The sequence below is a fragment of the Ursus arctos genome, unplaced genomic scaffold (assembly GCF_023065955.2).
Source record: "Ursus arctos isolate Adak ecotype North America unplaced genomic scaffold, UrsArc2.0 scaffold_3, whole genome shotgun sequence".
In the NCBI taxonomy this organism is placed as follows: domain Eukaryota; kingdom Metazoa; phylum Chordata; class Mammalia; order Carnivora; family Ursidae; genus Ursus; species Ursus arctos.
Window position 1 is genome coordinate 33076178 of NW_026622985.1, and position 12735 is coordinate 33088912.

Here is a 12735-nt window from a genome sequence, read left to right on the forward strand (position 1 = left end):
AAGGCGTGTAAAATAGAGAATATCTCTGTCACTTTTTGTAGGATTTCTTTTAATTTAAAACCATTCTGAGGGGCGTCTGGGTGGCTCAGTTGGTTAAGCATCTGCCTTCAGTTCAGGTCATGATCCCAAGGTTCTGGGATCAAGCTCCTTGTCAGGCTCCCTGCTCAGCAGGGGAGTCTGCTTCTCCCTCTCCCTCTACTGCCCCCCCCCCACCGTATTCCCTCTCTCATGCCTGCTCTCTCTCTCAAATAAATAAAATCTTAAAAATAAAATAAAATGAATAAATAAATAAACAAACCATTTTGACTAGTAACTTGCTTTTTAAATTCCTGCTGGTATGATGTGGATGGAATTAGATGGTATTATGCTAAGCAAAATAAGTCAATCAGAGAAAGACAATTACATGATCTCACTCATATGTGGAATTTAAGAAACAAAACAGGATCGTAGGGGAAGAGAGGAAAAAATAAGACAGAACTAGAGAGGGAGAAAAACCATAAGAGACTCTTAATCATAGGAAACAAATGAGGGTTGCTGGAGAGGAAGGGGGTGGAGGGATGGGGTAACTGGGTGATGGACATTAAGGAGGGCATGTGATGTAATGAGCACTGGGTATTATAAAAGACTGATGAATCACGGGCCTGTACCTCTGAAACCGATAATACATTATATGTTAATTAATTGAATTTAAATTTAAAAAATATTAAAAAATAAATTCCTGCTGGTATTTATAAATCTACTCCTTTTTGTTTACTTTATTTCTTTAGGTTATTGTGTCAATGAGTATAGCATTTGCTCAACAAACTGAACTATCTAGACTATCTGGGGAAAAAGAGGATACTACATCGTCAAAACAAGCACATGCTTTCTGTCAGCAAGAACATTTAAATGAAATGAAATTATCACAGGGTCAAACTTTTGAAGCAGTGGACATGAAATTTAAAGAAGAATTTAAACCACTTAGTAAGGAGTTAGGAGAAGATGGAAAGGAAATTCTGTTATCAAACAGTGATAATCTTGATGATATACTAGAGTCGAAGGACCATGAACTGACTATTTCAGAAGAAATGTTCTCCAAAGATGAAACATTTATAGCCAGAGAACCTGTAAGTGTGCTTCCTTGTATAAAAAATTGTGGCTTCCTTCATTATAAAAATATTACCGGTACTTAATGTTCCTTAATGGGGAAGGAAGTTATCTAATCTAGTCTTGACCGAGGGATTCACATTATGAATGTGTTTTATTATTTATATATGAATAAACGATTCAATATTATTAAATAAGACAAATCTGGTTCATAGTATTGTTAATATTGTACATATTGTGCATGGTAAAATCTCATAAGTTATACTTGCATTAATTTTGTTTCAGTCAATTTAAGATTAATTATCCTATAGTTTAGCAGTATGTATGAATAAAATATTTGCGTCATTTAATGTGATAATAGCACAAGGACATAGCTACCTGTTTAACAAGATAATTTAAAGTATTACACTCTGTATATACTAATTCTCTTCTTCTTTACTTACTCATCAATGGACGATCTATTCTGTGTCTATACTGCAACTGTTTGTGCGTTTAACAGAAAGTAGTAAATCCTATGTTTTAAAATTATCTAAATTCAAATTTTTTATTAATGTTCAGGGTGGGTTATGTCTTGTTTAGAGGCATATTCAAATAAAATGTATCAACTTCTTCATGAAGGGCAAAACTAAGGTAGTTGTAAAAACCTCTCTAATTTACCAGCAATTATTCATTTAAGTAATAGTTCTTTGGGAATTGAAGTACTTGTGAACTTCATTAAGGAGATGATTTCTTATGAGTTTGAGAAAGTGGATGTAAAGATTTATTTCCAAATTATCGAAAATTGTTTCTTAGCAAGCAGTACTGTGATGACCACTGCATAATATAAATAGGTAAAATTTTTCATGTTTTATAAATTTAATTTTAATTATAAATATTCCACTTATATTATCTCCTCATCATAAAATGTCGAGAGGGATAATGGAGTTACAGCTTCATTAAGAGTAGAAGCCATCCTGAGGATTTTTAGTCTTTATTCTTCTTCTTCTTTAGAATCAGACTGCATCTAAACTAAATGCTAAGCAGCTATTTTGCTTTTAGAGAATAATGTGTAATGATAATAAACTAACTTCACACCGAATTGGAATTATAATTAAGACAAATTTTTTTTTTTTACTCTATGTTTTAGCTTAGCAATGGGGATAAAAAATCAGGTGCTTTGTGGAGTTAAAATTGCTTTCGTATTTGTTTCTAATGTTGTCGACATTGACAGATTTCCACGAAATGTTTTATAATTGCTGCTTTTTTTTTTTTAACTATTGTAGATCCATGATGAGATTTTGGTATCAAGTATTGATGCTTCTAGACAACTAATGTTAAATGAAGAACAGTTGGAAGATATGAGGCAGGAACTTGTACGACAATACCAAGAACATCAGCAGGCAACAGAACTATTAAGGCAGGCACACATGCGCCAGATGGAGAGACAGCGAGAAGACCAGGAACAGCTACAAGAAGAGATTAAGAGACTGAATAGACAGTTAGCCCAGGTATGGGGCTTAGAGTCCCTTTTCTCCCCAATTAAAATAACAGTATTCTTTAATAGCCTTTTTTTTTTAAAGTCAAAATTATTGCCAAGATATGAATAAATACAAATATTTAACATCAGGAATGAACTCCATCAGCACAGCAGCCTTAGATCTTGTTAGGAACACCTGACTCAACCTTGGAGTGGCTTGCCTCTGTGCCATTTATTTATCTGCCTTTTTAGCCATTGGAAAAGTGGCTACAAGGTTGTTTGAATGTTTGTTTTGAATCATTCCACTGACCATACACAACAAAAGTACTTTGACAGTTTTGGAAACTTTGTGCTAAGGTGCAGTTGACAGTCATTTTTCCCATGTTCATTTATAGTTTCGTGAGTCCACCAATTAGCATCTCCAGGGTTTACCTTTATCTATCTTAAATCTATCTTTTTAATCATGAATGGGAATCTGAAGCAGTATGTTTCTGGAACTTTCTCCAGGGAAACATCTCTTCTTGATTTGAGAAATACAGATTTACGTAACATTCTTATCCCTTTCCTTACTCCTTGGTATTTGGGAGCTAAATTCTTATCAATTGCTGTATATAGTGTACTCACAAAATCATTATAGAAAAGCAAGAAATATTTATATAGAAGTTCCTATAAAAACAAATTTATCCAATTTGTTTTGAAAATTTAAACTAAAATGAGATTTTAAAAAATAGAGAAATTTTGAAATGTGTTCTTTCAAATATAGAATAATAGGAAAATTGAAAGTTGAACGTAAAACATATCATTTGGAAAAATTGATGTTGCTTTTCTTCATTGCATTTTGTGAATTTAAACCTCTGAATTTTCAATGCAAAATTGGCATATGAAAATAATATTGAGCTTCACAGATTCCTGAATTAGCTTTTTAAGTTTGAAATTTTGCATTGAACTTTATATATGCTTTTAACTCCTAATCATGGGATGTAACTTATAGGTAGAAAGAGCCTCTTGGTTCCAGGGGGTTAAAAGAAATCTAATTATTTCTGCTTTTTTTCCTTCTATCGCGAACAGTATTCTCTCATGACCTTTTTTCTTATTTAGAGATCCTCAATAGATAATGAAAACCTGGTTTCAGAGAGAGAGAGGGTGCTTTTAGAGGAGCTGGAAGCACTAAAGCAGCTGTCTCTAGCTGGAAGAGAGAAGCTGTGTTGTGAGCTGCGCAACAGCAGTACGCAAACACAGGTAGTATGGACTTTGGCCCACCTAGGAGCAATGGATCGTCAATGCAGTAGGATCTGTTTGTCTTTGTTGTTGGTGTGGAATGTATTTTTTATAGGTTGTGAGCTTAATGTATTTGTGATTGTTTATATGCAAGGTAGGTGGAGTCAAGATGTTTTACCTTCTATTTAAGGTAATTTGCATAGGACATTGCTATAGCAGCAACTATTGTTTCACCAGGGAGCAACCTAACAAACTTGATGTCATACTAGGGTGTGCACTAGCTTGAACCCATTAAAGTTCTTTTCGTCTCTGCATTGGGTTGCCTTATCTTTTTTTGATAATGCTAATCCCTTAATAAAATATAGTTAAATATTATTTCAAAGATATCTATTTTGCCTGTAGAGATTTCTATCTCACTTCATAACAATATAGAAGAACGACATGCTGTTTCCAAGATGATAGGTTTTCTTTCTGTTTTGTCCTCTCTACCTTTGCGCAAACTTAAGCAGAATGGAAATGAAAACCAAGAGGAAATTGAAGAACAGACCTTTAAAGAAAAGGAGTCAGACAGAAAACCTGAAGATGTGCCTCATGATATTCTGACCAATGAAAGGTATATAGAATGTGTATATTTTATAGAAAGGGAAATAAATAGTTGTTTCAATGTGGTAAACTTTATTTGTCCTTATTTTGATCTTGTACATTTATTTGTCCATTTTACTGTGAATGTAAAGAATTGTCAATTTTTGATTTTTAAGAAGAAAAATTTTTTTAAATCTTTATTGTGTAAAGTAATTTTTGTTTGGATATCGACCATGTACTTAGTAAATGATAAGGCATTATTTGATTATTGAACCTTTCTTAATTAATTTTATTCTGCTCATATGCCATTTTTTATCCTAAAAAACACTATTGCACTTGTGAGTGTATTCTTCGTTATATGGACATGCATTCAATATAAGCCACCCCCTTGCTTGTGATGAGAAAAAAAACGAAGTGTGATAGTCTACAGTTAGCTTCTTTTTCATTTACTGCATATCAGATGAGAACTTTTAATCCATAACCCACTTTTATAGAGGAATAAATTAATGATCCTAAGTTAACAAAACTTTCCCTGACTTGACTTTGTAGACGTTAATATAAAAATGTAAACTATTAAATGAGAATTCACCCCCATATTAAGGACTGTAAGCATAATATTTTAAAATTTGTTTTGTTCAAATGAAAATAATTTCTTTAATCTTAAATTAAATTAATATCTACTAACTTAATTTCCTCCTTTTCCAATTTCTGTGACTGTCAACCCTCTGTGTCCTCCTAACATCCTTCCTCAGCTTGCATGGAGGAATTTGGCCCCTAAGATTTTGGCTTCCCCATTGGATCATCAGTATGGAACACAGTCAGTATGGAACTCAAACAAGAAAGACAGTGTATGAAAATTAGAGTTACCATGGCAATATAAAATAAACATTTTGTTTATTTTATATTATTTATCTCTGATTGGTATATTTTAAAAACTATGTAGTGTTTAATTTTTAGGAATTTTTGCAGCGAGTGCTAATAAATGAGTATTCATATTTATTTCTCTTTACCTCATATTAATTTTAATCATTTCTCTTATTTAGAAATATTTTCATATTGTCCTAATCCTGAGGTGTTTGGGGCTTGAACAAAACCTAAGAAAAAGTTAAATAAAACCCTTGACTGACTTACTACTAACTAAATTACTTAGAGTTTTATTTTTAATGTCCTGGTCTCATGTAAGCAGAGAACTTGATCTAGGTACAAAAATAGAACTGTCTCTTTCGCTTGACAAATACTGAAGAAAAACTTGTCCGTTTATTACCTTGTCTTAAAATAGTTACGTCATGTGCCCGTGAAAATAGATATCCTTTAACCTGATTGTTGGTGATCTCCCACAGTGTGAAGTTGAGAGAGCAAACTATCTTAAGGCAGAGGACCTTTACCATGAAAGTTTCTTATTTTATCTATATGTATTGAATATAAAGTTTGCCACTGTAGTACTCTTATTGAATTAAACAATCAGGACAAGAGAATTATTTAGTTATTCAGAAGATTAATCAGATAATGTACTGAATCAGCATTTATGGAATTATATTTCTTGACGTGAAAAGATGTTTGTGTTAAGCAAAGAAACAAAACTTACAAAAACTCTTTGTCCTGGATAATTCTTTTTTTTTTTTTTTTTTTTTTAAAGATTTTATTTTATTTTATTCGACAGAGGTAGAGAGAGCCAGCAAGAGAGGGAACACAAGCAGGGGGAGTGGGAGAGGAAGAAGCAGGCTCATAGCGGAGGAGCCTGATGTGGGGCTCGATCCCAGAACGCCGGGATCACGCCCTGAGCCGAAGGCAGACGCTTAACCGCTGTGCCACCCAGGCGCCCCTGTCCTGGATAATTCTATTTTTGTTTTTAAAATGTATTTATGAGGTGGAGGGAAAGGCTAGAAAGGCATTAAAATGTTAACAGTGATTATTTTTGTTGAGATATTTAGGTGTGAGTGGTTAGCAGTATTTTCTAGTGTTTTTGAAAAGGAGAATGTTTGACATCTTTTTAAAAAGACAAATGCACTATTCCATTTGATTGAAAATAGGCTCCTTTTACTAGCTGAAATGAATGTGGTTTATGTAACTCGAGAAATTTGTGTCTCTGGAGCAGATATAATAAAGAATGTCTTATGATATTCCCTCTGGTGTTGGCAGATAGTGATACTGCACAACAGATCTTTTTAAAAACAAGTCTCTGCCTGTTTTTGTAATTTAATTGTCTAGATTATCAACCAGGAAGTTGTAGAAATATACATTTTTCTGGTGGAATTTTTAACTTACATTTTAAATTATATTGTTTGACACATAAAAAAAATTAAATGTGAAACATGTACAAGAACCATAAATGGTATTATCAGCTTGCATGTGCTTGGATACTACCACAATTTTTAAAACTTAACTTGTATCTCCTTAAAATGTTCTTCTAATTTAGAAACTTCACTAGCTTAAAACTTTAGCTATATGATTTCTTTAAGATCAGTGAAGTATTGCACATTTGTAAAAGGAAAAAAAAAGTTTACTGATGGACCAAAAATTTTTAGAAGAAAACAAATTTTATAATGTAATTATTAAATAAATAAAAAACAAAAGCACTTCATTTAAAGTGCGATTGCATGTTATTTTAGTAGAGAAGATTGTATGGTATTTTATTTTTCAAGTCAGATATTTTGTGGTACAGTTTTTTGGGACATAAGCAAAATGTTTGCTTCGAAATGGTTAAACATTTTAATAAATATTTCTTTATCTGTACAGGTTTGCGCTCCAGAAAGCTAATAACAGACTTCTAAAGATCCTCTTAGAAGTTGTAAAGACAACAGCAGCTGTTGAAGAAACAATTGGTCGCCATGTTCTTGGTATTTTAGATAGATCTAGTAAGGTCCAGTCATCTGCCAGCTTGATTTGGAGATCAGAAGCAGAGGCACCTATAAAGTCATGTATCCATGAGGAACACACAGGAGGTACTAGTTTTATATGCTGTTGAGACTGTCATCATTATCTTCAATAAATCTTTCTGAATTCAAGGCAGTTTTGCTATGTGTTGAAAATACAGAAGAGACAGTATTAAAGTTTTTTCCAACAAAAAAATCTTCAGACACAAATACTTCAGAGCCAGTATTCTCAAAACATCGTTATTGTATGGCATTTGCAAGTGGGTGTTTTGGAGTTGTTGTTGTACATACTCAGGGTTAACTACTCTGCTGTATAAACCAGAGACTGTTTAATTTCTCCATTATAAAAGAAAAATCCCACATTACTTCTCAGGACTTAATAGCCATGAGGTATTGGCAATATCCTGAAACCACCCTATTATATTAGAAATAAAGAGCTTTTAAGAATCAAGCATCAGTTCGCATATCTGTTGAGATGGTTAGAAGAAAGTCTTGATAAGAAACCCAGTAAGAAACCCAAGACTTGATCTTTAGTCTGTCCTCTGCTAGCTCCTTTCTTCCTTTCGGAAAAGTGGTTTGAAGTATGACAGAATAAGTGTGGATCCAGAGGTTAGGTCTTGACATGACATAGCTCTAATTCTCTCTTCCTCCAGCTGTGTGGGCCGGGCTTTTTGAATTTCTTACTTTCACACTGCTGACATCTACCTCTTGTTTTTTAATTCCTTATTGATGAGGGAATCAGGCAATCAAAAGGTGAGAAAGTTTTTTGTCAGATGGTGAAAGATAGGGTTTGGACTCTTGGATCAGCAGATCAAGTCCATACTTTACTACCATTCCACACCCAAGCATTTCTCCCCAGTTAGAGGCTGACCTTCTAAAAATGCCAATATTTGCGATTTTTGAGAGCATTCTAAGTTTCATGTGGAGAAATGAGAAGAAATTATCCCAATTACAGAAGGTTTACCTAATTACAAGTTGGCCAGTAGCCTGTTTCCAAGTGCAAAGAAAACTCCCTCAGTTGAGTACAAAGATAATTTTAAAAACCTCTTGGGGTGCCTGGGTGGTGCAGTTGGCTGAGACTCCAACTCTTGGTTTTGGCTCAGGTTGTGATCTCAGGGTCATGAGCTCAAGCCCCGTATCAAGCTGCACCCTCAGCATGGAGTCCGCTTGAGTTTCTCTCTCCCTCTCCTCCTGCCCCTCCTACTTGTGCTCTCACTTCTCTCTCCCTCTAAAATGAATAAATAAATCTTAAAAATTTTTTGGAAAAAAAAAACCTCTTTTAATAAAATAAGAGCTGAAATAATACTGAGTTTTTAACCTTTCTTTCAAATTCATTCTTTTCAAACTTTGTAGAAGTATTTTTTCAAATTAATTTCACTCTCTGTTAAGCTGTCAAGGGCTATTTTATTTCTACATATAGATCTTGATGTATAGAAAAGAATTAGGTAATACTTTCTTGGTGTTATCGTAAAAGTGTTTATCAAACTAATTAGGATGACCACTAATATCATCTGGGGACACTGAGAGATACATTTTGCATCTTGAAGGAAATATTGAGTTAATAGAATTTATCATTTAAAACTGAATTTTCTGATAAACTTCGAAGAATATATTGGCTTAAAAAATTGACACTGTTCATTTGAAAGAATTTTTTCTGATGTTCCTTCATATTTTTCATGGAGCCTTTATTGTAAAAACTAAAAGGAACTTTTGAAATATTTCTTTTATGTCTTATTTAATATTTCAGAAAAAGTTCAGTCTTATTCTGATTATGAAGCAACATTTGCTTTTCAGTTTTTATATATGACTTTTTATTTTAGGTAGTAGCACTTGTGATCTATTTTCAGCTTTCAAGTCCAAACTTGTTTAGATTTTATGCATGTATGGACTTGTTAACTCTCTAAAAGAGTAAATAATTGATTTGCTAATGTGTGCTTCCTCATAAGAGTAACCTAGTTTATGAAATTAAAGGGAGATTTTGAGCCACTGTGAAATTAGTTGAACTTGAGTGAATATTAAAGTAGTTCATAACAGTAAGTTCCCCTAGGATATGTTGAAAGAAAAGTTCTTTGAGGCCTGAATTTGATGGCTCAGTGGTAGAATGCTTACCTCTATTACTTTTGTAATAGGAAAATCAATAAAGTTAATACATTTTTTTAAATCCTAAAGGAAGATGACATTGGAACTTAACCATTGACATGAGTGTGCTTGTTGCTAGCCTAACCCCCCTGGGAAGTCTTCCACTTTCAGGGGAAACTAAAGTCTGTGAATACCTCCTGGGAAACTGCCTTTAGGACCTTCAGCCCAACCGTCCAATCTCCTCAGTGACTGCGTATCTTAAATATTCCTTTTGTTTCTAGGATAAAGGCCAAATGTCTATAGCCAACAGTAGTTATTTCCTAGAATACTCTAATGCTGCTTCCTCAGACAGGCCCTCCTTGACCATTTCATCTCATTTAGGCCCTCCTCATTTTCCCAGATGACCAGGCACTGAATCTCATCTGCTGCAGCTTCCTTTTGGAGTAGTGTGATGTGACAGAAAGAATGCTGGGTTGGTAATCAGAAGGCCCTTGATTCTTACTCCAGCTCTCTGCAACCCTGGGCAAATCTCTCAGTCTCCCAGGGCTTCAGTTCAGTTTACTCGTCTGTCAGGTGTAAGAGGCAAAGTAGAGTCAGTGGTTTCCAGTTGGAGCTCTACAGATCTTCAGAAGCCCAGTGCGGTAGGGGATGCTCTGTCGGATCACCTACCCTGCTTAATCTGGGAAGATAAGGAATGACCATGGTATAAATCTGTAAAGTAAATGACTAAAGGACTTTTGAATAACCATCATCTGCTGTGTTTAAGACACAGATCTGAGTGGTTCACCAATCTGAAATCATGAGCCCCTTCACCAAACTGGCAATTCTGAGATTTCTGTAGGCTTTTTATGAAATTGCCCTGCCAATTTATGTTTTTCTCTGATTTTTCTCCCCAAGGCTAGTTATTATAAATACAGCATAACCTTGATGTCTTTTTCATTCTTTTATTTCATAAATAAACAACAACAGAAGTCAAATTTCCTCATTGGAACATATTCACATTATTTCTGTTTGTGTATATTTTCAGAATGTGATCAGTAAGATACATTAAGCTAGTTGACATCTTCACCTTTTCTAGATACTTTAACAAATATTTTTTCATTAGCATTTGAAAAAATTAGCATTCAGTGGCTTTTCATAAGCCATTTTGTTGTAGTTTGTGCTTGAGATTTGTTCCCATGCAATATACAGTATCTTTAATTTTTTTTCCTCACCATTGATTTCTTCTCTTTCCCCAAAGCGTGTTGATATTTTCATAACATGGGGGGCAGGAAGTGCATTGGTTCTACTTTACTTTGCTCTCCACTCAAGGTAAACCTTGACAAACTCGATGAGAGATCAGACCAACTCCTACTTTTACCAGCTTTGGTTTCTCTTCCTATATACAGTACCACAGCTGTTCTCTCCCAGGACAACAGTGACCTCCCACTTGTCAAATCCAGTAGCATCTTCTCAGTCCTTGTCCTGTTTGAGTGTCTAAACAAATAACATAACTGACATCTCTACCTTTTTTGAAATGTTCTCTTGTCTTCTGGAACATCTTCTGTCTTTCTATGACTTTTTTTTCACACAGGTTCTTTTGTTAGTTTATTATATTACGGAGGCTCCAACTATGTTTGTCCTCTTTCTCTCCTGAAACAGGAAAGCAGTTGTTTACTGCTCATGAAATAAATGTATCCTCTTTCAGGATTTCGACTCTCACCTTAATACAAATGACTTCTAAGGCTCTGCAGACCTGTATTTCCAGAAGTTGACTCATCTTCTCTACCCATTAACACTTCCGACTTCATTTTTCATGCCTGCTCTATACACTTTATCTGGTTTTTAAAATAATTCTCTTAATGACGCTTCTGTCACCAAGAATGACCTACGCTTGAGCCCCAGAGTCATCTTTTACTACTTTCTTTCCCCTTGTGTTACACATTTAGTCTTCTCCGACCTGTGCCCAACCCCACCTTTCAACACTTCTCATCTAGGCGATTGACATAGTCTTCTTCTTCTTTTTTTTTTTTTTTTTTTAAGATTTATTTATTTATTTGAGAGAGGGAGCGCACAGAGGGAGAGGGAGAAGCAGACTCCCAGCTGAGCAGGGAGCCTGACACGGGGTTCGATCCCAGGACTCTGGGATCGTGACTTGAGCTGAAGGCACTTACCCGACTGAGCCACCCAGGTCCCCTGATTGAAATAGTCTTCTCACCTGTCTCTTCTTCAGCCCTTTTTGTGCATTGTTGCAGTTTATTTCCTGATTTATGGATTTGATATCTTCCTGTTCAAAAAATCGTTTCCTACCCCATTATTTATAGCAAAACCCCAAGGTTCCTATAAAAGTTAAAACCATTCACAACTTGGATACAGCCTCCTTTCCAACTACCTTCCTTTTGATCTCCTCCCACCCCATCCTAACTTTTCCACATACTTTCGCCCCCTAAAGCCTTGGCTCCCCATTGTATCAGACTATTCTCTTTCCTCAGATTTGTCAAATTGTCTGTATTTGTTAGAAAGAAAAGATCACTAGAATACATTTAATTTCTTAAAGATGCTATATAACATATATTTTTAGTTTTAAACACCAATTATAAACTATTAATATTTCTTGCTTCCACAGCATCTTCAAAAATATTTATTTTCCAGACTACATTCATTTTGTTCAGTAACTTTGTAATATATACATCATACTGTACTTTATATGAATTTATTTTGAATTCCAAGATCATTTTGAACTCGTGAATACTTATAAAGTATTAATCCCTATAACCAAGACCATTCAGTTTTGAATACGTGGAATAATATAAGTAAATATTAGTCTGGTTGCTGTTTTTAACTTTTGAGAATAAAAATACAAAGTGAAAATTGTATTGGGTGTTACGCTAAGAACTTAGATAAACTGTGTAATAGCAAACATTTAAAATCCCTTCCTAGAATGCAGTTTTGGATTCTTTAGCCAGTGTCTTGTACAGAGGAGGTACTTAATGAATATTGAACTGTGCTCCATTCAGATCTTGTTTCTGAAACTGTATCTGATATTGTTAATACATGAGATTGAGAGAAATCCATGGCACCAGCTACTTTAGCTTAGCTAGACATTTTAATAAGTAGCTCCTATTCTTCTGGATGACTATATCAAAATGAATATTCTGAGTACTTTGGAAATTAAAGTTTGCTGTTAATTTGTTAACTTTCTGATAAGTTACTGATAAGAATTACGCACTATATGTAATAAAAGAATAGGTAATTCCTCCTCAGGATATTTCATTGTTGGGTTGTAGTATGCTGCTACAGATGAGTCCTGTATTCAGTGACAGCAATGACTAACCTATGCTTTTTTTTTTTTTTTTTTTAAAGATTTTATTTATTTATGTGACAGAGAGACAGCCAGCGAGAGAGGGAACACAGCAGGGGGAGTGGGAGAGGAAGAAGCAGGCTCACAGCGGAGGAGCCTGA

At 34.4% G+C, this 12735-nt stretch overlaps 1 protein-coding gene across 14 annotated transcripts in view; it reads left to right on the forward strand.

Moving 5' to 3' along the window:
* The window catches only part of AKAP9 (A-kinase anchoring protein 9), a 200793-nt gene that overhangs the window by 116331 nt on the left and 71727 nt on the right, over positions 1-12735 (forward strand). For 13 of the 14 annotated variants that reach the window (XM_057304094.1, XM_044386405.3, XM_057304099.1 and 10 more), the window contains 5 exons: positions 768-1106; positions 2349-2573; positions 3641-3781; positions 4270-4373; positions 7079-7284. In XM_057304094.1, coding sequence (XP_057160077.1) covers positions 768-1106; positions 2349-2573; positions 3641-3781; positions 4270-4373; positions 7079-7284 — 1015 coding nt within the window. The remainder of the gene's footprint in view (positions 1-767; positions 1107-2348; positions 2574-3640; positions 3782-4269; positions 4374-7078; positions 7285-12735) is intronic. The other variant, XM_057304101.1, reaches the window with a different exon arrangement.